General features: G+C 38.8%; 1 protein-coding gene and 1 long non-coding RNA gene across 10 annotated transcripts in view; one reads left to right on the forward strand and one right to left on the reverse strand.

The window, feature by feature from the left end:
• Positions 1 to 1490: 1490 nt before the first annotated feature.
• Positions 1491 to 26728, reverse strand: part of LOC140608849 (uncharacterized) — a 54911-nt gene continuing 29673 nt past the window's right edge. For all 4 annotated transcript variants that reach the window (XR_012010847.1, XR_012010845.1, XR_012010848.1 and 1 more), the window contains 3 exons: positions 23218 to 23377; positions 20591 to 20739; positions 1491 to 1630 (listed from right to left, as the gene is read on the reverse strand). This is a non-coding gene — a long non-coding RNA (uncharacterized lncRNA). The remainder of the gene's footprint in view (positions 1631 to 20590; positions 20740 to 23217; positions 23378 to 26728) is intronic.
• Positions 6909 to 26728, forward strand: part of SPMIP4 (sperm microtubule inner protein 4) — a 35017-nt gene continuing 15197 nt past the window's right edge. Inside the window, exons 1-5 of one of the 6 annotated variants that reach the window (XM_072783720.1) lie at positions 6909 to 7065; positions 7738 to 7897; positions 14987 to 15133; positions 17681 to 17848; positions 26412 to 26483. In XM_072783720.1, the coding sequence (XP_072639821.1) occupies positions 7764 to 7897; positions 14987 to 15133; positions 17681 to 17848; positions 26412 to 26483 (521 nt within the window). In that variant the 5' untranslated portion in view covers positions 6909 to 7065; positions 7738 to 7763. Of the gene's footprint in view, positions 7066 to 7737; positions 7898 to 12566; positions 12664 to 14986; positions 15134 to 17680; positions 17849 to 21224; positions 21331 to 26411; positions 26484 to 26728 lie in introns of those variants that run through there. The other 5 variants (XM_072783723.1, XM_072783725.1, XM_072783722.1 and 2 more) reach the window with 5 other exon arrangements.

Consider the following 26728-nt stretch of genomic DNA (forward strand, 5'->3'; position numbering starts at 1 on the left):
AACAAATGCTTTGGTGCTTTAGATCTCATTGTTTCTTTGTTATTCAACAGTTTTTCTTTTCTATATGTGATCCAATATGTATAGTTAGGAAAAAGGAAACCAAACTAGGCATTGCAGCAGAGGGAATTACAGAAAAGTGATCACACAGATGTTAGAGGCCTGAAAGAGCAAAACAAGAATAGAAAAAAATAACAATAAGCTGAGGAAACAGAGGAAAAATTAGGGGTTATCAGGTCCTGGAAGCTCATGAATCTTAGACTCAGATCTATGAGGGAGGGCCTCAAACACACAGCAAAATCCAGAATAACTAGAGTAGCTGCTGGAACATGAGAGCTGAACAAGGATTCTGGACACTGAACAGTGCTGGGGACACACTGGAGTTTAGGCCTAGTGAGAATGGAGGGACTTTGGTGAACATTCTGGCCATTCAGCTAAGGCCCTTTGGTAAAGAGGCAAAAAGTCAGGAGCGAAGTTGAAATAGACCCACCCTAACAAAGCCTAAAAACAAGCCTCATATATGCTAGTAATTTAACTGCCTGCCAGAACAAAACCTAACATTCTTTAAATACCTATAACATAATCCAAAGGATGAGTCCAAAGTTCCTTACTTGAAAAAGTGACAGAGACAGAATGTGAACCTAAAGGAAATTTAATGGAATGGCCAATATCAGAACCTGTCCATGAAAGTGAAGTAAAATTATACCATTATACTATGAACCAAGTGGATTTTTTTTTTTTTTTTTTTTAGGAATCAAAGTTTTTCTAGGCATGAAGACATATCAAAGAGATTTTTAATTGACAGTTTCCCACCACATTATAGTATTAATAAATAAATCAAAGTATAAAATAAAAAGTAAAAAAGCCTTTCCCTATTCTCAAGACTCAACCAGACCAACTAGCTTAATCCAATGCCAAATATTCAACCCAATTCAACAGACTTACTTGGCACCTATGTAGGTGTTTCCAGAATTATTTAGCCCACTGGCATTGGTTTCAAGGAGAGAATACCCAAACAATTATTATTTTCATGAGCACTTAGGTACCTGTTAGGTACTAAGTAAAAAAGATATGCATTGGGAACCCAAAATGAATAGAAAAAATATGATTCCTGCTTTTCAGGAACTCATATTACTGAGAGAGGTAGACATTTAAGCCAATAGGTACTGCAATATAAGTGCTGTTATACAGAGACAAGCACTGAGGGGGAAGACAAGAGGGTACATTTAACTTTCCACAGAGAATAAAGGAATATCAGGATAGCAGAGAGGAGCATAGCTTTGATGTCCAGACAAACATGGATCATTTTTCATACATGTCAAATAAGGATACTATCTACTCCACAGGGCTGCTGTGGGATTTAAAATGATGTACACCAAAAAAATAAATAATAAAATAAAATAAAATGATATACACCTACATACACACACACACACACACACACACACATTCTATCATAGCGCCTGGCACTATGTTAAATAAACTATCATTGCTAAGGTGTGCAAGTTATCAATTTATTGGTTCTCCATTGTAGATTCACTCTTCTTTGCCCTGCATTTTGTGATAGTGGAAGCTTCTCCTTTGTCAGGGGGCAGAATCTCAAGCTTCATCAAGAGAGGGCACTGGAATGACCCTGCAAGGCAATGATAACAGTAAGACACTTCTATTTCAGGTACGGATCCTCTATTATTATTATTAACCACCAGAGCCCAGTAGCCGCACAGAAGAGTTCCAGCTGTGCCATTAGACCACTCTCTCTCCACCAGCAGCTGTATCCAGCCATACCCTCGCAATGGCAAGCCAGTTCTGGCAAACTCACATCCTCCAAGACCAGACCATTTCTAGAGAACAGTGCCAACCTACACCTCCGGCAAGTTTTTTCTCCATCTGAAGGCTGTGTGTATCTATGATAGGGACACTATCTTCCAAGAAGTTTAAATCTCCCTCTTTTAGTAGTGAACCAGCTTCTACTAGCTAATAATCCTTTATATTAAATTTGTCCTGCTCAAGTAATGGGTATGGTTTCTGCTCCTTAATGAACCCTGACTCACAGACACAGTTTATAAAAAAAGAATGAAACATGATATAAGGGAATGGCAGGTGGAAACGTATGGAGACCAGAAAAAGGCTAAGTCAAGAAATTTCAAGTAGCTCAGTACAATCAAAGAGTGGGCTGCCTGTGGGGCAAGATTGAGAAAGATCAGATTATGAAAATTTTTTTCAGATTAAGAAGTTAGTCTTCATTGTGTGAATAACAGGGATCCACGGTGGACTTCAAGTAAGAAACATGTCAGATTCGCATTTTACAAAAATCTCCCAGATGGCAGTGTAGAGAATGATACGATGAAGCTAAAAACTTGGAGGGAGGCAAAGTAGAAGAACACTATGACTGACATTACTAGAACTCACTAACATTTCCAGGTCCCTCTTTTTCTAAGTACACAGGGACACGACATAACTCAGGCCATGCCCTGTAACTTCTGATGGCCACTGAAATGTTTAGAAACTGGTGTGAATCACTTGTGAGCAGAACTAGTTAAGAGCTGGTGCTTAATTATCTACACTCCCTTCTGCTGATGCAAACCTTAGGCCCCATATTGAGATGACAGAGTTATGAGACAGGGGGTTCTCCATCAACATAAGCCCTGAATGACAAGGCACAGAGGCCCCCTGCAGTACTGGTTTAGGGATCCCAAGGAGAAACAAGCCACTGTGATTTTAGGCCACTTAGGTTTGGGGGTTATATGTTAATGTGGCATGAACTAGCCTAGGGTCTACTCCTTTGGCTCTTCAGTACCCGCAGACACATTGCTACCCATATTTAAACATCAATGCAACAATAATAAAGCATGCTTCCATCTAAAATGATATTATTTTTCATACAAATGAATATCCTATCACTCACTCCCCAGAAGGTCCTAATAATCACCATGTCTATTTCTGGATGATGTTAACTTCCTCTCCTCATTTAGTTACAAAGCCATTAAAATATTCTGCATCCTAAATACTACATTGTAAAGTCAACCACCAACAAACACCCTAATTAATGTTAAAATATTAAAACATTCTAATATTTAAAAAGTTAAGAAAAAAAGCAAACTACATAATATGTACAACATTACATAACAAGTGTTTGTTATGTAATGATAAGCCGTCCTAGGACTTGGTGGTTTTAAAGACAACTGTTTTATTGCTCTGTGATTCTGTGCGTTGACTGAGATCATGTGGGCAGTTCTTCTGCTGGTCTCATCTGGGGCCTCTCATGTGGATGCCGTCAGATTACGGGTGGGGTTGGAGTCATCTCTTCAGATAACAGGGACATTATGACAACAGGGTCTCCCTCTTCATGTAATCTTTTCACAGGGTCCCTCCGGTAAGGTAGTCAAGCCTACTTCATGGTGGTTCAGGGTTCCCAAAAGCAAATGTCTCAAGAAGGATAAATAGGAAGCTGCTAGCCCTCTTAACAACTGGGTCTAGAATTGTTATGGCACCATTTTCACTGCATTCAAATGGTCAACATGAGTCACAGATCAACCCATACAGATATGTGGGAAGGACACATGAGCATTAATAGCAGGAGCTGTGGTTCACTGGGGGCCATCTTTGGAACCCAGCCCCACTAGGCTAGGTCCTCATTTCCATAATTCTTAGGGCTAGAAGCGCAAGAGTATTTGCCTCTCAATGCTCCACCTACCACCTTGGATTTTAACTGGTCCCTGGTTCCATATCCCCAAGAGACCACAGGCCCTGGGACAATCCCTGACACATTCCAGCCAACTAGGGATTATTTACTAAATAAGCATATTTTACAAATGTCTGCATCTATGTCATTTCAATGACTACATAGTTCCTTAGCTACTCAAGGCAAAAAACTCAATTTACTATTAATTAAAGTGTCACTAAATTCAATTGTAATCACTTTAATTTTAAAGCCAGTGAAAGATGTATTTTTAATTGTCATCCTAATAAGTAGGATATATACATTCTAATCAATGAGGTTTTCAAGTTTTGTGATTTTTTTTAACTTATATTTTACAGCCACTGAAAGAGACTTCCCAACCCATCTTCTGGGAAAGGAATAGGAGTCAAACTTTTTCCATTTAAAAAATACTCATGAGGGGATCCCTGGGTGGCTCAGCAGTTTAGCACCTGCCATTGGCTCAGGGCATGATCCTGGAGTCCTGGGATCGAGTCCCGCGTCGGGCTTCCAGCATGGAGCCTGCTTCTTCCTCTGCCTGTGTCTCTGTCTCTCTCTTTCTCTCTCTCTGTCTCTCATAACTAACTAACTAACTAACTAACTAAATAAATAAATAAATAAATAAATAAATAAATAAATAAAATCTTAAAAAAATAAAATAAAATAAAAAATACTCATGAAATCATATATCAAAAAGATATCTGTACCCCCATGTTCACTGCAGCACTACTTGTAATAGCCAAGACATGGAAACAACTTGAGTGTCGATTTACAGATGAATTGATAAAGAAATGTGGCACATGCATACACACAGGAAAACTATTCAGTCATAAAAAAGAAAGACATCCCGCATTCATGACGACATGTATGCATCTTGAGGACATTATGTTAAGTAAAATAAGACAGAGAAAGATAAATACTGTAAGATCTCATTTATATGTGGAATCCAAAAAGAAAACAAAACAAAACAAAACAAAAAAAACAAAACAAAACCCATGGAAAAAGAGATCAGATTTGTAGCAGCCATGGGCAGGAGGTAAGAAATAAGAGAATCAAGTGAAAGTGGTCAAAAATCACAAATTTTCAGTTATAAAATAAACAAGTACTAGCGTGTAATGCACAAAAGGATGACTAGTTAATGCTGTATGGTATATCTGAAGTTGCTAGGAGAGCAAATCCTAAAAGATTTCATCACAAGAGAAAAAAGTCTTTTTTGTAACTATATGCGGTGATAGATGCTAACAACTAAAATTACTGTGATAATCACTTCCTAATATACACATATATGAAGTAATTATGTTGTACACCTTAAACTTATACAATATTATATGTCAATTATTTCAAAACTGGGGGGGGTAGTTTTTTTAAATACTCCTATCTGCCAAGAAGTACCAGATCCCTCAAAACCATATTTGGTTCATTATCAAATACCATTTAGTTAAAAATCTCTATAACATTTAAAATAAAGGTTATAGAGTATAACTGATAGTTTACATGATCATATACTTCCTGTATATTATTTCCTTGAAGGTTAAAGGTCTATCTTTAGTGTTTGAAATTTTTGTCAACTCAGATACAATATTCTATGCATATTTTTTTTTTCATTCCCAAATTTCATTTTCCCTGCTGGAAGGATTACTGGTGACTCAAAGAATACATTAAGGTAAATGGGGTGATGAAGGAGAGATTATTAACATGTCAAAACGTAGGTTATCTGACCTTAGTGACTCTGCTGGTGGTACTGACATACCTTAAGGAATCTCAAATTTATTTTGAGCACCTCTAGGTAGGTGTCTACTTTGTGTTGTTGAGGTCACATATATATATTACCTGATGGCTGAGGCAGTGTGAGCTAAGTCAAGAAAGCCTAGAATAAGGGACACGGTCAAGTACACCCAGTCCTGACATCCTCAAACACCTTTCAGATAGGAAAGGATTTCCAAAGAAAACACTTGCTTTACAAAGATCTGACAATGAATCTTTTTCTTGCCTATAAATTTTATTTGGGAATAGCAAAGTTAAAAATAAGTAATTATATTCTCCTACCCTTTATTTCCATTTGACAGAAAATAAAATTTCAAGCCCACTAGAACCTGGAGATGATCACTACATATCCCGGCCAATTGACCCACTGTTGCCCTAACTTCCCTGGTATCCCAACCGTCCACGTACATATAAGCACATGGCTAGTGATGCAGGTTCAGCAGATATGCCTGAGTAAATCTATTATGCACATTACTTCCCAGGAAGAATCAAACCATAAGGAAGAGGGACAAAGGTCAAGCACAAGAGAAAGGTGGAATATGGAATTTACTGCAAGGCTGGGCACAGGAAATAGGCTGAGCAGGTGCAGGGACTAAGAAGCTGATCCAAGAATACAAAACTACTACCTTGCTTACTCCAATGCACCTTTCTTTCCCTCATGTCGGCTAATATTCACCTAGAAGGCACAAGCACAAAATAAATACCCACTGGTCAGCTGACTGAAAAGTTGTAAACAAACAAACAAACAAACAAGTCAGAGAATGAGGACACTGTCACTCCTCCCATCTCAAGGGTGGTAACCCCTCTTAGCCCCATAACCTTCCGTGCTCCTGCAGGCTCAGCTCTAGCCTCGCCCAAAACCTGAGCTCCCCACACCCCCATCCTTCTGGGGAGCCGAGTTCTCAGTCGCCCCCGAAACTGTGGCCCTGCAGGTGCAGAAACGGGGTTCGCATTTGCTCCTGGGGGAAAGGGGCGAGGCGGGCAGTAGGAGGGCGGGTAACCTGAGGTCATCCGGGCGGGGCGGGGTCCTCGGGACTGCGAAGCGCGAGGCGTCCGTGGCCCACCTGCCGGGTCGCGGGTCCGCACCCGCCCGGGGAGGAAGCACCCAGGGTCTCCCGGGGCGCACCCCGGGCGCAGCGCGCGCAGCATCCTCCGAGGCCGCCCCGGGTGCGGCCGCACCTGGCCCGCGCCGGGCGGGGGGGGGCGGGGAGCGGGGAGGACGGCCACCAGGGTCTCCGCTGGCCCCCATCCCGGCCCTGGCCGGCCGGACGAGGGGAAAGCCCTAGAGCAGGGGGCGCACCTCGGGCGGTTCGAGGACCCCGGGTCGCTGCGGCCGAGGGCTCCCGGAGCCGCCCCCCGCCCCCCGCCCCCCGCCAGAAATGCGTTACCTGGTGCCACGGTCACGGCTGGCGTCACAGGCACCCCAACCCCACCCTGCCGGCCCGCGGCGCCCCGCTCCCTCCCCCGCACCTGCCCCCGCTCGCCTGCTCCCCGGGCCGCAGGGGCGGACGACCGCGGGATCCCCCGCAGAGGCCCCCGCAGAGGCCACCAGCTCTGGGGAGCGCAGGGGAGACGCGGTCCCGGGCCGCTCCCAGGCCAATGTCCAGGTGCGGCCGAAGCCCGGAGTCACCGCTTGGCAGGACGCGCGCTGACGGCCCGGGGCTCGCGGGCCCCACCGGGGCGCCTCCTTGGCTCCCCGCTCCCAGCCCGAGGGCCGGGGTGGGGGGGGATTCTCAGCCCTCTGGGATCCCCCTGGGGCTAGGCCGCCGCTTCTCCACCTCTGTGCAGAAGGCTTCTCTCCTTCGGGTCCCGACACCTTGAGAAGCACAGCTGCTGATTCTGTTGGATGGAGTAGGGAGCGAGTTGGGGGGAGGGGGTGGGAATCAGCAGAACTTTAATAGTTATGGTAAAATTTGAGGCAAAAATCTAATTTCAGTCGATGTCCATGCAGTAGTGAGTGGCCTTTTATGGACGTGAACCTACATGTCCTCCACCTGGTGTTTAGGTTGTACTTAGGAACATCATCTTCTGCTTTGTGGATTTCTTTCGGTTGAAGCTCATTTCCATAGAATTTAAGTTGCTGCTTATTACTGATGTGATCATCTGAGGGTCCATAGACAGCCTCTAGGTGAGGAAGGAAGTGATTTCTATGCAGTGTTGAGTTGAACAAATTTAGCAGCATAAAGGATGTTTCCCGCCTTCCCTGAGGGAGGGTCACTGTGGTAGTGATCAAGGCAAGCTGACCACTGAACCAAGGGTGGCCTCCTTTTCTCTTCCAGCCTGTGCCTTCTTAATATAAAGAACCATGGAGGTCATTCACGGCAGGCCCTATTGTTGCAGAGAGCTCGAAGGGGCTGACCTACTGTCCAACACCTTCTACTCTAATGAATTGCACACCCCGCTACAAACAACTGCTCGCCCAACTGCCTCAGAGGACAGGTAAAACAAACACTAGAGAACATAAATCATTAAAGGGGGCTTTAATGTATTCGTTTATTTTTATATGTGGGAAAAACGGGGGGCTCTTCCGTTTATCACATCAGAGGGATGGCATAACATGACAATTAACTCAGCTGTAAACTGTCCACATGTTAGGAACTTGATCAAAAGTAAGTTGGTGTGTATTTTTACAAGGCAGACATCAGTTTCATCCACTACATTCCAGAACTCCAAAACGATCACTTCCATCATTTGAAAATTCATCTGTTTCAGTCAAACTTTTTATTTTATAAAGAGTAGCAGAGTGGTTCTCTATCGTCCCCTAACACCATCTGTTCAAAAACACTCCTGGAATCTGTTGTTCATAGTTGCTATCTAAATTTTTGCTTTACCAAATTTCCTGTAACACATTAATTACAAGTTATTATTAAAACTGTACCTAACAGATATTGAGTGATTACTGTGAGTGGGCCCTGAACCAAATGCTTTGAATGTAGCAATTCTTTTAATCCTCACAACCCTATGAGATAATACTATTATTATCCCCATTTTACATATGAAGTAACGGATACAAGCAAGTAATTTTTCAAGATCTTAGTGCCAGCTTCCTTGAATAATTTTGAAGCAAAAAATTATCTCAAAACACTTGGACAGTGAAAAAATAGCCCATGTGGTTGTTTTGTTAATCATTTCACACGGCCAAACCTCTTGTTTAAGAGTTCCTTCTTTAAGAAATCACTAAGGAAGCCACCCAGACTCAGTTTACACTTCCAAAATGGGAGTGTCACTACCACACAGGCAATCCATCCCAATTTTGAATGCTACTGATTGTTAGGTAGTTTTCTTTCTACTGAGAACATTTTTTCCTCTTCCTAATTTCTACCTGCTGATCATAGTTCTTCTCTCCAAAGTCATGCGGAATAAGAATAATCTATCACCTCCATGACAGCAGCCCTTCAACAAGAGTTTGAAGATCCTTTGGCTTTGTAAGAGTTCTCTTTTCAGACTAAACAGTGGTTCTCTGCAGACTTCACACTTTCTTAAATGTAGGCTTTCACAAATATCTTGATCAGACTTCCATGGATCTAATCCAGTTTGTAAACATGCTCTTTATATGAAAAAAGAAGAAAGTTTTTTCCCCATAATTATAAAATTAATACATGTTCCCTATAAATAATTTAGAAGTCACGGACATCCATAAAGAAAACAAATTTTCCATTTTTGTAACAGAAGAAAAAGCATGAAATTAAACCACAAGGAAGAAAACCTCTGTACTTCCTTTATCCAGAGTAACCACCGGTAACATCTCGACATGTGTCTTCCCCATTTTTGAAAATATAAAGATCATATTTAACATATTTTTTGTAAACTGATATTTTCCCTTAATGAAAGGAATATTTGCATATTTGTGGGAAAGAGGACATTTCTGAGTCAGCCCATGCTGCACATGCTCTTCTGTTACCTGATTCCCAAAACTGACTACTTAAAGTAGTCTACTTGAGTACTTAAATTCCTACCTGAGTCAAAGGGAGCTCTTAGCAGACCATGCCTGATCTGGGGATAGGCAACTGTCCCTGGTTCAAAAGCATTGTAAAATTTTATATTTGGCCGAAAGGGATCTGAGTAGGAATTTAAGGCCGTTCTCTCTTATTAAATTCGCTATCCTCTCAAAACCACTATGTAAGGCTTTTCACTGAAATGTTTATCTCTCCTACCTAAATAGTCCTATGGTTGGTTAATAATTGGCTCTAAAACCTTTTAAATGGCATGAAATTTAAGAGAAGCATCTTTGAGAAAATATTTTATTATTTTATTAACTGATTATAAAATTAAACACATGTTCAGTTACCTATAAATTACAATAAGGTACTACTTCAAGCAAAAAGCAGGTTCAGCCATGTTCCTGATTCCTAATAACTAAAACTTGCTTTCCCTTTTATTCCATGTGAATTTTTTCCTATCCTAGTCCCCAAAAGGGAAAGCCAGGATGATCATGCACTCTCACAACCCCTCCTGTTAACTCCCTCTTACAAAGCAGCTGGGCAGCTTACAAAAATAGAAGTTCTCTTTTTCTTCTGAACTGCTCTGAAAAGTGGTCATCAGGGTAACATTGGCACCCCTACTCTGTGTGTACTGAGGCTCACCTTCAGAGCAAGGTCAGGCTGTAGCTCCCAATTCAAGCCTCAAGGTATTTTAAGAAGCAAAACAAGACAAAAAACTCCTGGCCTTTAGGGGTTGCTCTTCATAGTGGTAAGGATGAATGTGAATCCTAGTGTATATTAGCTCTAAATAATTTAGAAGTCATGGACATCCATAAAGAAAACAAATTTTCCATTTTGGTAACAGAACAATTTACTTTTCTTAAACTTGGCCGTACTTATGGAGATGCCTTTTTTAAATATCAGAGGTATTCTGAAGGCCATTTTAACTGCAATGCAAAATAACTTCCTCACATCAGCCTACCTCTTTCTTTTCAGAATAGGCAGTCTAGCTCCACTGTTACCCAGCACAGGTGTGCAGACAGGACACATCAGAACCACATGAGCAGCTTTCTAAAAATAGAGATTCCTAGCCTCAATCTGGAGATATTCTGGCTCATAAGGTCTGAGGTGGGTCCAGGAAATCTGGACTTTCAGGTTTTCAGCTTACTTTGAGAACCACTGGACCAGCAAAAAGCATTGAAAACAGTAACAAAACCAGGATTATAGTTCTGGCTTTCACCCATTGGCCAAAGGGCAGTTATTCTTTTTACTGTAGTTTCTTTCTTCACTGGTGTATTTTGGAGCAATTATAGTAGTCACTATTATATATACTCTGACTTGATCTTCTTTAAAAATATTAATAAGTAAGTGGTATTCTTTTGTATTTCTTCCATTGAAAATTTAAGAATGGCTGGCACGGCTATTCAAAATCATGACAGATGTCTATCTCTGTTTTCCATTCGGTTGACATCTCCTTACCTCTAGCAAGTTCTCTAGCTTATTAAGCAAACAAACATCAATTAAGGAAGTGCCCTAAGAATTGCTTAAGATTTCATCAAACATTCCCATTTGGTTTCTGGATTCATTCCATTGCTTTCAGATTCTTGAATTTCTTTTTATTACAAGTCCTCTGCCAACTAAAAATGAAAATATATTTGTTCAGAGCTTTTCTTTAATCATGCCTTCCAATAATTACTGGCTAAATTCAGCCCCCCAAGTAGAATGTAATGCTCCACAGTGACTCCAGAGCAAGATGCTTCATCTATAGGAAAACTATCACAAAAACAAGTAACAATAATTTTGTATGGCTAGAAATTGCAGTACTAACAATTTGTTATTTCCTTTGTTATGGAGACCTGCATTATTTAAGCTTTCAAGTCATTTAATTCTAAAACTTCAATATTTATTTCAATTCATTCCCTTTATAAGATGCTATTAGTATTAAAGCTAAGGGGGGAGGTACAGGAGACACTAAAATAAAGGAGAAATAGGACTTCTTTATGTTTTTGCCTTTTATTTTAAATGGTTTCCTGCAACTTACTAGCTTTAGATGGATGCCAACTCAAATGATTGATTAACATTATCTACTGGCTCATCTTCCTAGGACAATGTAATATATGGAGGTCAGATGTTGAGAAATTGACTCATCTAATTTAAATATAACTTTTTAAAATGTAGATATTAAAGCTTAGCTTGTCATAAATCAAATGTGTTTAAGTATTTTTCACTTGTCATGCCCTTCATACCATGTCTACTGATCATCGCCATAAAGCTGGTGAAGACCTCAGAGGTCTAAGAGCTGAATACTGCCATCCCTTCTACAGCACCCTAAATCAATGGTCACCCAGATTGTCCTTGACTAGCAAGTGCAGAGCTTGGTAAACTTCTATAAAGGGCCAGATAGTAAATGCAGTTGACCATTGAACAACACAGGTTTGAACTGCATGGATTCACTTACATGTAGATTTGTGTTGAGAAATACAGTACAGTAATATAAATGCATTTTCTTTAGCTCACTTTATTGTAAGAATACAGTATATGATACACATAACATACAAAATACCTGTGTTCACATGTGTGTACACTATTACAAAATAGTATAATCAACTATTTATGTTATCTGTTAAGGCTTCTGATCAACAGTAGGCAATTAATAGTTAAGTTTTGGGGGAGTCCAGAGTTATATGCTGATTTTCACCTGCATGAGGGGTTGGCACCCCTAACTCCCACATCATTCAAGAGTCAACTGTATGTTAGGCTGGTCTCTGTCAAACTACTCAACTCTACTATTGCACAGCAAAAAGCAGCCATAGACAAAAGATAATACATAATGAATGACTGTGGTTATATTCCAATAGAATTTTTCTTACAAAGACAGGCAACAGGTTGGATTTGGCCTATGAGCCATAGTTTGCCAACTCCTAATTAGTGACTTCCTATGATAAAGCATTCCGTTTATAAGACAGTGTTAGTTCTTTATTCCATTCAGCAGATATTTACAGGAGGATTACATTAAACCAAGTGCTCTGTTGGTACTAAGATGTTCCACAGTCCATACCACCCCTGTCTCTGCACTCCTCTCCCATGTTTCTAATTGACTCCCCACTGCACAGACATTATAATCCAAAGGGCTCTTAAGGTTCTCAGCTATTGTTCTTATTCTCCTCTCTTGCTTTACCCCTTACCAGAGCTCTTCTCTGCTATGCTGCAAATTCCTGAATTCTGTATCATCTCTATGGATTTAGTCCAAAATTCAACCCCATTTTCTTAGCCCTTAAGATCTAGGTAAGTTCCACTCAAATCTTTATTCTGTACCTTCTGGAAGTCTAAAGCCTTCCTCAAAACTTTCCACATTCCTAGGATAGGGGTGGGGGTAGGCATTAATAACCTTGTTTTGGTTTCCTTTGGTTTCACTTTTGCTGCTTCTGTTCAATGACACTTTGACCCAGCTGTGAAACACAGTCATCCTCCAGTTTTCTCCAAAGACCTTATCCACACAGCATTTGTGAGCCTGGTAAACTTCCCTGATCAGTTAGGGGTCAAAAGGAAGAATCACATGACACCGTATAACACATAACTTAAGGTCCCTTCTTAGCCATCACTTGTGTATTCTCAAAATTTCTTGAGCCCAGCTGTCACCAGGGTTCCTCACTGAGCTTTTCACTCAGTGCAGTACCCAGCCTCCTAATACCTTGCTGGCTTGTCCCTTCTTCATCTCCCTTTACTGTACTTTTCTTTCATTTTCCTCTCACAAGAGCAAAAAACTAAATCCTTCCCACTGCAAGGCAGCTTAGTCAGTCTTAGGTGACTCACTGTCTTACCAACACCCATACTTGCAGACTCTCAATCTCTATACCAAGTGGCCTAACAAAATATTTTATAAAACAAAACAGATCCTTTCTAAAGAAGGGTTCTGGAGCCAACACTGTCAGGAATTTTTTCAATTCCATAATCTTTCTAACCTCTATGCCTTTGACATGTTATTCCCCCACCTGGATGTCCTACTCATTCTTTAGAACTCATCTTAGACAGTGATTTCCCCCAAGAGTCCTTCCTCCAGAAAGGAATCTTGTTGGTTCTACAAGGTGCCTCGTGGTCTACTACCTATCTTGGACCACTTAAAACCAAGGTCAAGTCATGGCTGACACAAATCTGGGCAAAAGACAAGAGAGGTGGTCTACTTCTAACTTATCTTTAATATGGAAGAGTAACTTTTTGGAGCTTATTGTGGAGATAGTCTCCTTTAGATTTCTCACCTGGCTGATTTCTGTACCCTTCACCCAGCGACCTCTTACAACAGAAATGAAATTTGCAAGAGTTGACATTGCCCTAATGGCAAAAGTGGCTCCTTTTTTTGTTTACCTCTCTGGAGTCCTATATTCCTCTTATGGAGCTCTGGTAACTCTTTCCAGACTTATTAACAATGAGTTGCTTTTTAAAAGATGTTTCTCTTTTTTCCTTTTTGCATGCTTTTGGTCTGTCTTCTCCAGGTAAATCAATAAGGTCAAACAGAAATAGAATTACACTTCTCCAAGAAAAGTTAATCCAAAGTAATTAATCCCCTTTTTAAGATTTTCATCTCATTGTCTGCTCTCAAGGAAAATAACCTAGTCAATAAATATTTGTTAGGCATTATATATTTGCAAGACACTATGCTATATCCTGAGGATTCTGTAGTGAGTATGACAGAGTCCTTGTCTATGGTGACTTTCTGCTGTGCTATGGAAACTGTGACGAATCAATTTTTCTTTATTCTGTACAGTATTATATTGTTCATCTCTTGGTGATAGATTATCAGTTTATCATAAAAGGATGTAACACAGAAACAGCTAGGTGGAAAAGATTCATAGGGCAAGGTATGTTGAAAGGCACATGGTGCTTCCATGCTCTCTAAATGTACTACTCTCCTCCACATCTCCATGTATTTACCAACCCAGAAGCTCCCTTTTCAGCACTTTTGGTTGTTTTCAGTGGAAAGGATAGTCCAAATAATCTAGACTGTCATTACTGGAAACTGGGAGTCATTTTTTTTCCTTGCTAATTAGGAAGCAGATTTCCACATATTCTTAAGTGTTTTGTGAGACCTCCTTCTAAGGAAGAAGCTTTCATTCCTGTATGACAGGCTACAGTCCAGGAAACAAACCATCTCTTTGGCTTCACTCATTCAACAGACTCCAATCACTACTTCCTACAAAGCATGTTTACAACAGTGAACCAGTTAGACTCCCTGCCTTCCACCCTCTTAAGAAAGACCAGAGAAAGTCATCTGAATTAACAGTTTTCAAGATCAAACTAAGGCCTACCAGCCAATTTATGAAATTTCCACATCTCCAGTCCACTGAATGGTACAGTTGTAAGGGATGAGACCTGATTCCTAGGAAAGGTAACTGTGGAATGGAGCAATGCTTTTATAAAACTTTAGCATGCGTAACAATCATCTAGAGGGCTTATGAAAACAGATTACTGGGGCCCACCCCCAAACATTCTGATTCCTAGCTATGAGGGAGAGCCTGAGAATTTATATTTCTAGTAAGCTTTTTTTTTTAAGATTTTATTTATTTATTTATTTATTTATTTACTTATTTATTTATTTATTTATTTATTTGAGACACACAGAGAGAAGCAGAGACATAGGCAGAGGGAGAAGCAGGCTTCCCATTGGGAGCCTGATGCAGAACTTGGTCCCAGGACCCTGGGATCACAGCCTCAGCCAAAGGCAGACACTCAACCACAGAGCCACCCAGGTGCCCCTTTGGTAAGTTTTTAAGAGATGTCAACGTTGGGGCACCTGGGTGGCTAGTTGGTTAAGGGTCTGACTCTTGGTTTCTACTCAGGTCATAATCTCAGGGTGCTGGGATCTAGCCCAGCATCAGGCTCCATACTCGGCAGGGTGTCTGCTGGAGGATTCTATCACTCCCTCTTCTTCAACCCCCTCACTCCCTGGTGTGCTCTCTTTCTCTCAAATAAATAAATCTTTAAAAGAGAGAGAGAGAGGGCAGCCCGGGTGGCTCAGCGGTTTAGCACTGCCTTTGGCCTGGGGCATGATCCTGGGGACCCGGGATCGAGTCCCACGTCGGGCTCCCAGCATGGAGTCTGCTTCTCCCTTTGCCTGTGTCTCTGCCTCTGTGTGTGTGTGTGTCTCTCGTGAGTAAATAAATAAAATCTTTAAAAAAAAAAAAAAAGAGAGAGAGAGAGAGAGATGCTGATGCTGCTGGTCCATGGTCCACACTTTGAGAACCATTACGGGATCTCTAGATAAAGCTTAGGAGCAAGTGCTTCTGCTCCTTTACAGGACTCTCCATTTTTAAAAAATCAAAAGACAATCTCTATGTCCATCAACAGATGAATGGATATTGAAAATGTGATATATATATATATATATATATATATATATATATACACTCAACCATCGAAAAGAATCAACTCTTGCCATTTGCAACCATATGGATGGAAGTAGAGGATATTATGCTAAGCAAAGTAAGTAAGTCAGAGAAAGACAAATATATGATTTCACTCCTATGTGGAATTTAGGAAACAAAACATGAATATAGGGAAAGGGAAGGAAAAATAAGATGAAAACAGAGGAAGACAATCATAGGAGACTCTTAAAGATAGGAAACAGAGGTTTGCTGGAGGGTGCACTTGATGGAATGAGCACGTGGTTGTTATATGCAACTGATGAATCACTAAATTCTACCTCTGAAAATAATAATACACTACATGTTAATTAAATTGAATTTAAATTAAAAAAAAATCTCTAGCCAAGACCACTCAATGGAGAAAGAATATTCTTTTCAACAAATAGTGCTGGAACAGCTGGTTAAAAGAATGAATTGTATCCTTATCTCACACCATGAATAGAAATTAACAACAAATCAACATGGATCAGAGACTTAAATGTGTAAGAGCTAAAACTATAAAAACTATTAAAAGAAAACATATGGGTAAATCTTCATGATCTTGGATTCAGCACTATATTCTTGACAGTAAAAGCATAAGAAACAAAATAAAAAATAGATAAACTGAACTTTATCAAAATTAAAAACTTTTGTGCTTTGAAGGACACTACCAAGAAAATGAAAAGACAACATATAAAGTAGGAGAAAATATTTGCAAATCATATATCTGAGAAGGGACTTGTATCTAGAAGTGTTACAACTCAGTAATAAAAAGAGAACCCAATTTAAAAATGGCAAAGGATCTGAATAATAGACATTTGTCCAAAAAATATGTACAAATGGCCAATAAGCAAAAAGTTGCTCAACAGCATTAGTCATTAGGAAAATGCAAATCAAAACCATAAAGAGCTACTACTACAAATGTACTAGGAAGGCTTATATGAAAAAAGAAAGTAGATTAGTGGTGGCTTTGGGCTTTGGGGGAAGGGCAAGTGGGGAAATGAAGGCAAACAGAGTATAAGGTTTCTTCTTGAGGTGATGAAAATGTTCTAAAATTATGATGGTAGTTGTACATATTTGTGAATATACTAAAAACCATTTAATTTTACACTTTAAGTAGATGAATGGTATGGCATGTAAATTATCTCTCAATAAAGATGTTTAAAAGAAATACGCACATGGACTCCAACTGTAAAAAAAAAAAAAAAAGGTATCTCTAAGCCCTCAAGAATTTAACCTTGTTCCTTCAGCAATCTGATGATGCCTAAATAACCAGTGTCTCTCATAATCTACTCGGCACTGAGAATTCTGTTTAAAAATGCAATCTAAAAATAATACTGAAGCTGTAGGAATTTTAGTTGTTTGTCTTAATCTGTTTTGGGTGCTATAACAAAATACCACAGTGTGGGTGGCTTCTTATAAACAACATTATTTCTCACAGTTCTGGAGGCTTGAAGTCCAAGATCATGATGCCAGCATGGTCCCATTCTGATGAAAGCCTTCTTCCTGGTTCAAAGCTGGCACCTTCTTGCTGTGTCCTCACATGGCAGGAGGGGCTAGCGAGCTCTCTGGGGTCTCTCTTTTTTTTTTTAATTTATTTATTCATGAAAGACACAGAAAGAGGCAGAGATATAGGCAGAGGGAGAAGCAGGATCTCTGCAGGGAGCCTGATGTGGGGCTCAACCCCAGAACCCCAGGATCATGCCCTGAGCCAAAAGCAGACCCTCAACCACGGAACCACCCAGAGACCCCAGAGGGTCTTGACCTAGGCACTGAGTAAAGGCCCCACTTTCTTGTATCACCACATTGAGCATTAGGACTTCAATATATGAATTTTGGATACAAAAATATTCTGACCACAGCATTCCATGTTGAAATGATTTCAAAAGTCTCTTTCTTCACAGGTATCAGGAATTAAGGGAGTCACTTCAACAATGTAGACTTCCGTGGGGTGCTGAAAGGGAATATGGTGGCATAATACCCATTTCACTCCCTGAGGAACACAGGCCAAAATATCGTTTCATGGGCAAAGGACATAAGCATTATGGATTTGGTGGAGAAACCTGGCCGAGGTAAGTAACTTTCTGCCCTTTACAGAGAGGTCTTTATTTTTCATTTTTCTTTCTTTCTATGGTAAGTCCTTTGTTAAATTAAATCTACCTCCACACTTACTGCTTTTACTGTTTATGACAAGATGCAGATGGAAAAACTAATTACATAACTTCTAATTGTGAAATAATTTTTTAAAAATCTGCATTTATGGATGTCTTTGCTATCCTTAGAGATGTTTAAGTATTGCAATCAGAAATTTTGATTAATTCCCTTGCTAATCACATTTTATCTAAAACTAAATGGGACTATTCCTGAGAGACATTAAATTAAAAATGTTTTGCTTGCGCAAATAGCTGGCCTAATTTGTACAGATGTGGTTGGTTTTTGGAACTTTTGATTTCTAATTTGTTCATCAATCTGTAGTCATTAGAATCTGCTGGGCACCATTTTCAAATATTAAAGTATTTCAATAATCATTTGTAACTCTTAAAAGTCACTCAGCAACTTTATTCAAAACACATTAAAACTGAGGAGAAAGCAAAAAAAATCTGAGCAGCAGATTGTCACATTAATTGTTCACTAAAAATATGAAATTTTTTAAAAACTATGAAATTTACTCAAGCACAATCTATCAAACCTTCATACAGAGCCTACTGCTCCTGCTTTATCTAACAATCCTGCTTACCTAGTTTACTAACAATCTAACTAGTTTTTTGTTCTAAAGCAATTAAAAAAAAATAAATTAGGAAAGACAAGCTGCACACAGAAAGAGCAACAGCCAAAATAATGACAGATGGCAGCCGACAACCTTCCTGAAGCCTCAATGAAGCAATAAGAAGCAGACAAGTGAAAAGGCCTGTCAGTCCAATTGGAAAGATGCAAATATTGACACACTATAGATAGCAAGGGCCTCAAGATCATGGCTTCATCCAACAGATTTTTTTTAAGTCCCCACTCTCATGGAACTTACTTTATGATATAAAATAAATAGATTTATAATACTTTTGTGAAGAGACTATTGTTATCCTGGTTTTACAATACACAGAGACACCTGGAAGATTCAGTACCTTTCCTGGATCAGACAACTGTGAAGTTGTGGAACGGGAAATGGAGTCCACGTTTCTTGGACTCCAAAGCTCAAGCAAGTTCTTTTCATCTGTCCATTCCATTCATTGTTTACTCAATAATAATATTCAAAATGTTACTTAAAAATAAAAATATTCATTTGTTCAATAATTTGAGTACAGCAAGCATTGTTCTAGATACTAGAGGTATGACTCCTTACAGAGCTTACATCTATTATCTTCAAAATTTAGGTATTAAAAAATGCACAACATTCTAAAAGGATCAGAATTATATTCATGGAACTCCAGAGTGCAAAAAAGAGAGCCAAAGATGAGTTTCTTAAGGGAAACCCAGGTTGAAATGGGAGGTTTGTGTTTCGTGCCTCATTGAATGCAGCCTAAGGCCACTGGGAGATGAAGTAGTTGTTCCAATTAGAACACCCATCATCCACACCTCAGAAATGCAGGTTCCTGTGTTCTGTTCTCTTCACAGCCTTTTATGTTAAATATTACTGTTTTGGCATATTTATCTCTTAAAAATTTATTTAAGGCAAAGTCCTACTTTCTGATACAAAGCATATCCCTTGACAAACAGCTACAGAATAGGGTTTTACTTATTTCCTATTAGGAAATAACGTCTGTCACAGTATTTTTCTTTTCTCCCCAAAAAGAGCCTTTTAAACAGAATAGCAGATTATTCTCCAGCTGTCTGTGGGGTCAGGCCTCATCTGATCCATAAAAGCTTGTGCTGACAGTCGTGCCCTACCACTTTCCATGGAGGGCATGTGCAGTGGGCTATTGTGGCGCCACACATACACCACTGTATGCATGGGGAACAGGATCACTCCTGTGCCTCACCAACCCCTCAGTCAAAGGACTCGGTAAATTGAAAGTACCTACTTCTAAGTTAAATGTCTAGTGAGATGTCTTACTATATGTCATCTGAGGTTAAGAACATAAAAGAATGTGGCTTACTAATGAAAATATAATCACATACATTTATATACACATGTTCCAATGCAGCCTACCCCTTCCAACATCACTCTTCCTTCTGACACTTTATGACATTCTCTAAATAAAACTCTTTTGAAGGAACTTTAACAGTATCTACTTAACAATAGGTGCAAGTATCAGAAATTCCAAGCAAAGTTTTCATCACCTAAACCAGCGTACATTTGCTTTGAAGAATGAAGTTACAAAGTAATAATTTATAACTCTTTGCACTTCCATAAACACTTTAAGATTTTATTTATTTATTGAGACAGAAAGAGAGAATGCAAGCAAGTGTGAAAACCAGGGCAGGGGCAGAGGGAGAGAGAATCTCAAGCTAACTGTACACTGAACTTGGAGCCCACATGGGTACAATCTCAGGACCCTGAGATCAGGACCAGAGCTGAAATCAAGAGTCAGGTGCTTAACCATCCAGGCACTCCCATAAATACTACTGAGCTTGGTAAAGTAGCATAGTTTTTACTTTGTTTAAGATAAAGGAAATGAGGGACACTTGGATGGCTCAGTGGTTGAGCATCTGCCTTCGGCCCAGGGCGTGATCCTGGAGTCTCGGGTACAAGTCCCACATCAGGCTCCCTGCATGGAGCCTGCTTCTCTCTCTGCTTGTGTCTCTGCCTCTCTCTGTGTGTCTCTCATAAATAAATAAAATCTTTAAAAAAAGAAAAAGGAAAAGGAAATAAGAGGCACCTGGGTGGTTTAGTCGATTAAATGTCTGCCTTCAGATATGATCCCCCAGGGTCCTGAAATCCAGTCCAGCATTGGGTTCCGGGCTCAGCAGAGAGTCTGCTTCTCCCTCTCTCTCTGCCCTTCTGCCCCTCTGCCTGCTTGTGCTCTCTCTGAAATAAATGAATAAAATTTAAAGAAAATAAAAGGGAACTAGATCTTCCTCTAACATGTTTGGCAAATGTTAAAGAGCTTCTAAATAGATTATATAGTGTCCTGTGAACTAAAGAATATTTTGAAATAATGATAGTAGTAGTGGTGATGGTGGTGGTAATGCTTGAAGGTCAATGCTTATGAAACAAAATCACAGAATATCCCTCTCCTGTTACCTAAAAGTGAAATAAATAGGAAATTACCAGCAGCCCCCAAATAGTAAAAGGAGAACAACCTTAAAGCCATTCATTTTAAATGTGCCAAGGAAAGAAAATTTCTGTGTAGTTTATTTCAGTTCCTAACTGCTTCTCAAGAGGGCATTTGGAGCAGGGCAGTTCTTTGTTCTATACGTTGCAAGATATTTAACATCTCTGGCCCTTGCCCTATAAATACCAGTCTCATTCATTGTGACAACCAAAATAAAACTGGCCATGCCTATTTCCAGATTCTCCCAGACTCTCTGCTGGAGGTATAGAGGGAAGCCACATTATTGGTTGAGAGCTGCTACATCTAACCCCAATTCCAACACTCCAAATGCATACAGAGACAAGGTAAATCAACAAAATCCTGATAATTCTCCAATTTGAAGAGAAGGTTAAAAGACTGTGTAGGCAATCCTATTAGAATAGAAAAAAGACTCAAGAGTAGAAGCCCCTATTTTAAAACATCGAGATCTCAAGAGAGATAAAGTTGTACAGAACGTGTACTCTTCTAGAATACTGTGTTGACTTGAGGGAATGAGCAGAAGCCCAAGGGTATGGCTACTTCTCTAACTTAAAGGAAAGAGCCTTACAGAGGACATTTAACAGGATCTTAGATGGGAGTATACCCAAAATGCTTGTATTCTATCTGATACAGTCTCAGCACTTACTCTCTGCCACCTCCATGCCATCAAGCTAAAGAAACATGAAAACAACAATATTCAGTCATCAAGCTTTTAGCACAGACAGAAAGGCAAACTTATTTCAGATGACATAATCAAGAATTCACTCACACTATATCATAGCAAATAACTGGGTTTAGACAGAGCTGTCCAAGTAAACACACATAATACACAACATGTGGTAAGGCGATTTTGTAACCAGGAAGACAAAAGAAAAAATATGACACACATATATATTATATATATTACATATGTAATATGTTTTTATATATATTATATTATATTATATATAATAAAATTATATCTATATAAAAAAATATTTTTTTAATATATAAAACACATGAAGAAACTAGTCTGAGAAAAACCACAGCCCAGGAAACAAAAGTAGATTCTCTACAAAAGGACAAAATAAGTATGTGAATCCAATAAAAAAATGAGATGATTAAATAATAGAACATTATAAAAGGGAAGATCACAGGGCTAAGGGGAAAAATGAGAAAACAACTACACAAAAGCACTCACAGATCTAGTACAAAAAGAAGCAGCAAGAAACAGAATAGATGTCACTGAAAATTGATATAATGGGCTAAAGACAATAAATCACAGAGAAGGCAGAGAAAAAAGTTATGGATATTAAAGAGTTAAAAAGTGATGGCTATTGGGCAGCCTGGGTGGCTCAGCGGTTTAGCACCATCTTCAGCCCAAGGTGTGACCTTGGGATTGGGATCAGTCCCATGTCGGGTTCCCTGCATGGAGCCTGCTTCTCCCTCTACTCGTTTCTCTGCCCTCTCTCTTTATTTAATAAATAAAATCTTCAAAAAAAAAAGTGATAGCTATTAAGAACAAGCATAATTATCATAAGGAAAACTTATGTCCCAAAGGAAGAGCATGTAACAAGTAAAACAAGTAATAAGTTAATCTAACAGAAAAGGTACTCAGAGATATACAAGTATCTATACACAGTATTAATATTATTAGTATTCCCTTGAAATTAAGAGCTGACTCTGAAAATCAAAAGGATGTACAATGTAACAGAAAAAAATTGGAGTGAAACTACTGAAATTGAGATACAACTTGGTTATATTATTTTATTCTTAAAGAAAGAAGCGTGTGTTCTTAGGCTACTCACATTCAAATCAAAGTCTAGTGCAGATATGGATGACTGACAAAACTTAGGGCACACATTTGCACCCTGATTGCTCAGGAGGCTGGAAAGCAGGTTTTCTGGATTCTTCCTGGGCAAGTGAAGTGTGAGAAATTAACAAAATGTACAGAGGGTATGATGAAGATGTAAGCCATCTGTGCCAGTCGACTGCCATGCTAAATAACAGCAGCAACAGAAATAATACACTTTTCTATTCAACATGAGTTCCGTGGACCAGCAGCATCTAGGAAATGGTGAATGCAAAATCTTGGACCCCACCCCAGATTGACTGAGACATAATCTGCATTTCAAGAAAATCCCTAAGGTAATTCTAACATGTAGCGAAGTTTGAGAATCACTGCCAATATAAGAAAATGCAAGCCTTTTTCATACAACTGAAAATGCGCTCACCTCCCCCAAAAGGGAAAACTCAAGAGTTTAGATGCATTAGGTCCTGCATCCAGCTCCAAGTCCAAGATCTCTGGGTGATGTTCTCCTCTCTAGTTCAGTCCTAAGCTCGTCCTCATAGTCCTCAGCTGTGCACTTAATGAAGTAAACCATCACCAATATCCTATATAGAGTAATAAGGAAATAAGGGAAAAGGATGAATGAAAAGAATTAAACTAGTTAGTACATAGAAATATAATCAATGTGTTATATGTTATAATCTTTATATATTATAATTATATATTATAATATATTAAAACATACTATATAATTATCTATATGTTAATATAATTATATATACATCCAAGTTCCCTTGCCCTCAACCAGCACCTGAGCTGGTAGGAGTTCATTACCTGGTAGAGCCCCCCTCCCCACTAGTTTTCTTCCTGAGAGATCTAGCAGTCAGTGGTTTTGCCTTTGTGAGGCTGCTCCAGTATTCTGTTAACTTTATGCCACTAGAAACAATACTAGGAGGTGTCCAAAAGATTCTTTAGAGTCTAGAAATACTCCTTTTCCCCATCATTGAATAACAGCAGTCTTCTTACTCTTGACATTCAGGATCAATCATCCCAGGCCACTTGGTATAATCCTTTCTTGCCTGTTTTCCCCAATCATAAGGAGCCCCAATGACCACATCATCAGTTCAGCTTCCAATTCAATGGAGCCAGTGTGTTTCCTGATGAAGCATTTCTCCCTTGACATCAAAACCAGCAAAACTCAAGTGGTTGAGAAGGAAGTAAAATTTTTTTCATTTTTTAAACCATCCATTCCAACTGTGGGAGAAACCATTTATTGGTCACTGGTTCAGAGCATGTGCCACACTCTTGAGAACAGCTTCAGCCACAAATGAATCATTATTAGGCTGGTCTACATTCTGTAAATATGATAAGACCAGAGTATCCTTTAAATCCAATCAGTGACATCTTTTGTGGTAAATTGAGTTCCTTAGTCAAAAGTTGTATTTTTTCAAATGGCATGCAGTGCATAAGGTAATCAGTAAGTCCACTGGTGACGTAAGTGGCAGACGTAGAGTGAGAAGGAAAGGGAAATCCATCTAAGTATCTACTCATGTGGGGATAAATCATCTCTTTCATGATGGAAGGGGTCCAGTGTAATCAGCCTCCCACCAGCTGGCTCACTAGTACACCCAGGGAGATTTTTCTCTATGAAATACGTAGGTTTAGTAACTTCTGCTGGCAAACTCAGATGTGGCCAGGTCAGTTTGATGAGAAGTTCATGTTGCTGAATCTATTCATAATTTCTGCCCTGCCTCCATGATAACTTAGTTTATGAAGCCACGGAGCAAGCACTGGAGTAACTGAAGAAAGCCAGACTGCTGGTCACTTAATCTACCTAATTATGAAGCACATCCTCAACTATAGGGCTCTCTTGGTTAGCATTCTTGTGGGGTAAAAATAACCTTCACACTCTAGGACCACTCTCGGGGGATGAAAAAGCAAGTTTTCGAGAATCTGTCTTGGGTTGATGAGATAAAAGATAAGTATTTAAAAGATACTAGGAGCCCCAAGTGACAGTTGAGTCCTACAATGTATATTAAAACATTACAAGCACCAAAAGTGAAGGCTAATGTAAGCTATGAACTTTAGGTGAAAATGATGTAGGTTCATCAGTTGTAGCAAATTTACCAGTCCGGTGGGAGATGTTAATAATGAGGGAGGCTAAGCATGTGTGGGGATAAAGGGTACACTTTATAAAGGGAAATCTCTCTACCTTCTCTCAACTTTGCTGTGAACCTAAAACTGCTCGAAGAAAAATAAGTCTTTCTAAAAAGAAACCAAACACAAGGTCTAGTTTCGTTTGACCACTACCCCACCAATCCCAGTTTCCTTCCTAAAGGGAATCACAGCTACCACTTTGGTATGTCTACTTTCATACCTTTTGTTACACAATTACATAATTATTCATGTACCCACTGGAAATAAATGTATTATATTGTTTATGTGTGGAATCACTGGATATATAGTTGTAGGCAACTTGGTTCTTTTTTCTCTGTATAATCTAGAGACTGTAAACACAGATCTATCTAATTCTCTTTGTGTTCAACAACATAGATGCTAAAGATTAATAGTTCATAAACTATTTAGCCATTTTCATATTGCTTTCCTTTACTTTTTGGCATTAACTATATGTAATGAATATTCTTGTATGGGCCTCCTTGAGCTCATACACAAATGTTTCTCTAGGGAAAATCCTAAGTGAAAGTTACGGGTCATAATATATGAATATTTTCAATTCTAGAACAATAGCCTAAATGCTTTATATTCTCATGGTAGAATGTAAAAGTATCCATTTCCCCATACTCTTGGCCAACTGTGTTATATTATCAAACTATAATTTTGCTCTAATAAGTATAAAGGTTATCTTGGTTATCAGAATGCATTTCTCTGGTTGAGTACTTATGTTTATGTTTTCTTATGCATGGAAAATATACATAAGACATTCACATTCTCTTTTCTGTTCTTATTTTTTGCCCATTTTTATTATCTTTAGTTATAGATTATTAGTTATATTCTAGATAATCCTTTATATATCTTTATTGCAAAAATTTCTTCCAAACTTTGCTTTGAGCTTTTTTATTCCATCCTATCTTCAAAAGTTTTTCTTCTGATGTTATCAAATTTCCTTTTGGATTTTGAGTTTAAAAGAAAAATCTAAGTTAAAATGTTTTCCCCACCACATGGGACGCACCTGTGTGGCTCAACCTGTTACACATCAGACTCTTTATTTCAGTTCAGATCATGATCTCAGGATTGTGAGATTGGTCCTGAATCGGGCTCTGCCCTGGGCATAGAGCCTGCTTAAGAAAAAAAAGTTTTCCCTACCATGAAGAAAAAAACATAATTTTTGTATATTTTCTTTTGATATTTGTATGTTTTTCTCAATTCTTTACATTTTTAATCGATCTGAAATTATCTTTAAACATAGGATGAAATAGAAATCTACTTTTCTTAAATGGCTAGGGAATCTTTCCTGTATTGTTTATTGAAAAGTAAATCCTTTTCCACTAATTTAAAATGCCACTTTTTCATATACTAAATTTCCATATATACATGATTGTATTAGTCTATTTGTCTTTTACTATCTGCTCATCACTATGTTCATTTGAAAAGATGTTCTATTTAATCTTTTCTTTACAGAAAACTTCCTATTGAACAATACTATTATTTGACGCAGAATAAAAAAAGTGACATCTATGGAAATGATTCTTTGTAAGTTTGGGATTTCTTTTCCTTATATTGGACCAAATAACTTTCTTAAGTAAAAATGAGTTATATGAGAAATATAAAATCCCCAAAATGGGAACTTTTAGAAAAACAAGTATTCTTTAACAGGGATCATTAATAATAGAAATCAAGACCAAAGAAACAAAAATAAAACAATAAACCAAAACCCACTAACAGTTTGTGACATTTAAAAAGAAAAAAATACAAAATACAGAATAGCAATGTTCAAA

The sequence above is a fragment of the Canis lupus genome, chromosome 18 (assembly GCF_048164855.1).
Source record: "Canis lupus baileyi chromosome 18, mCanLup2.hap1, whole genome shotgun sequence".
Classification (NCBI taxonomy): domain Eukaryota; kingdom Metazoa; phylum Chordata; class Mammalia; order Carnivora; family Canidae; genus Canis; species Canis lupus.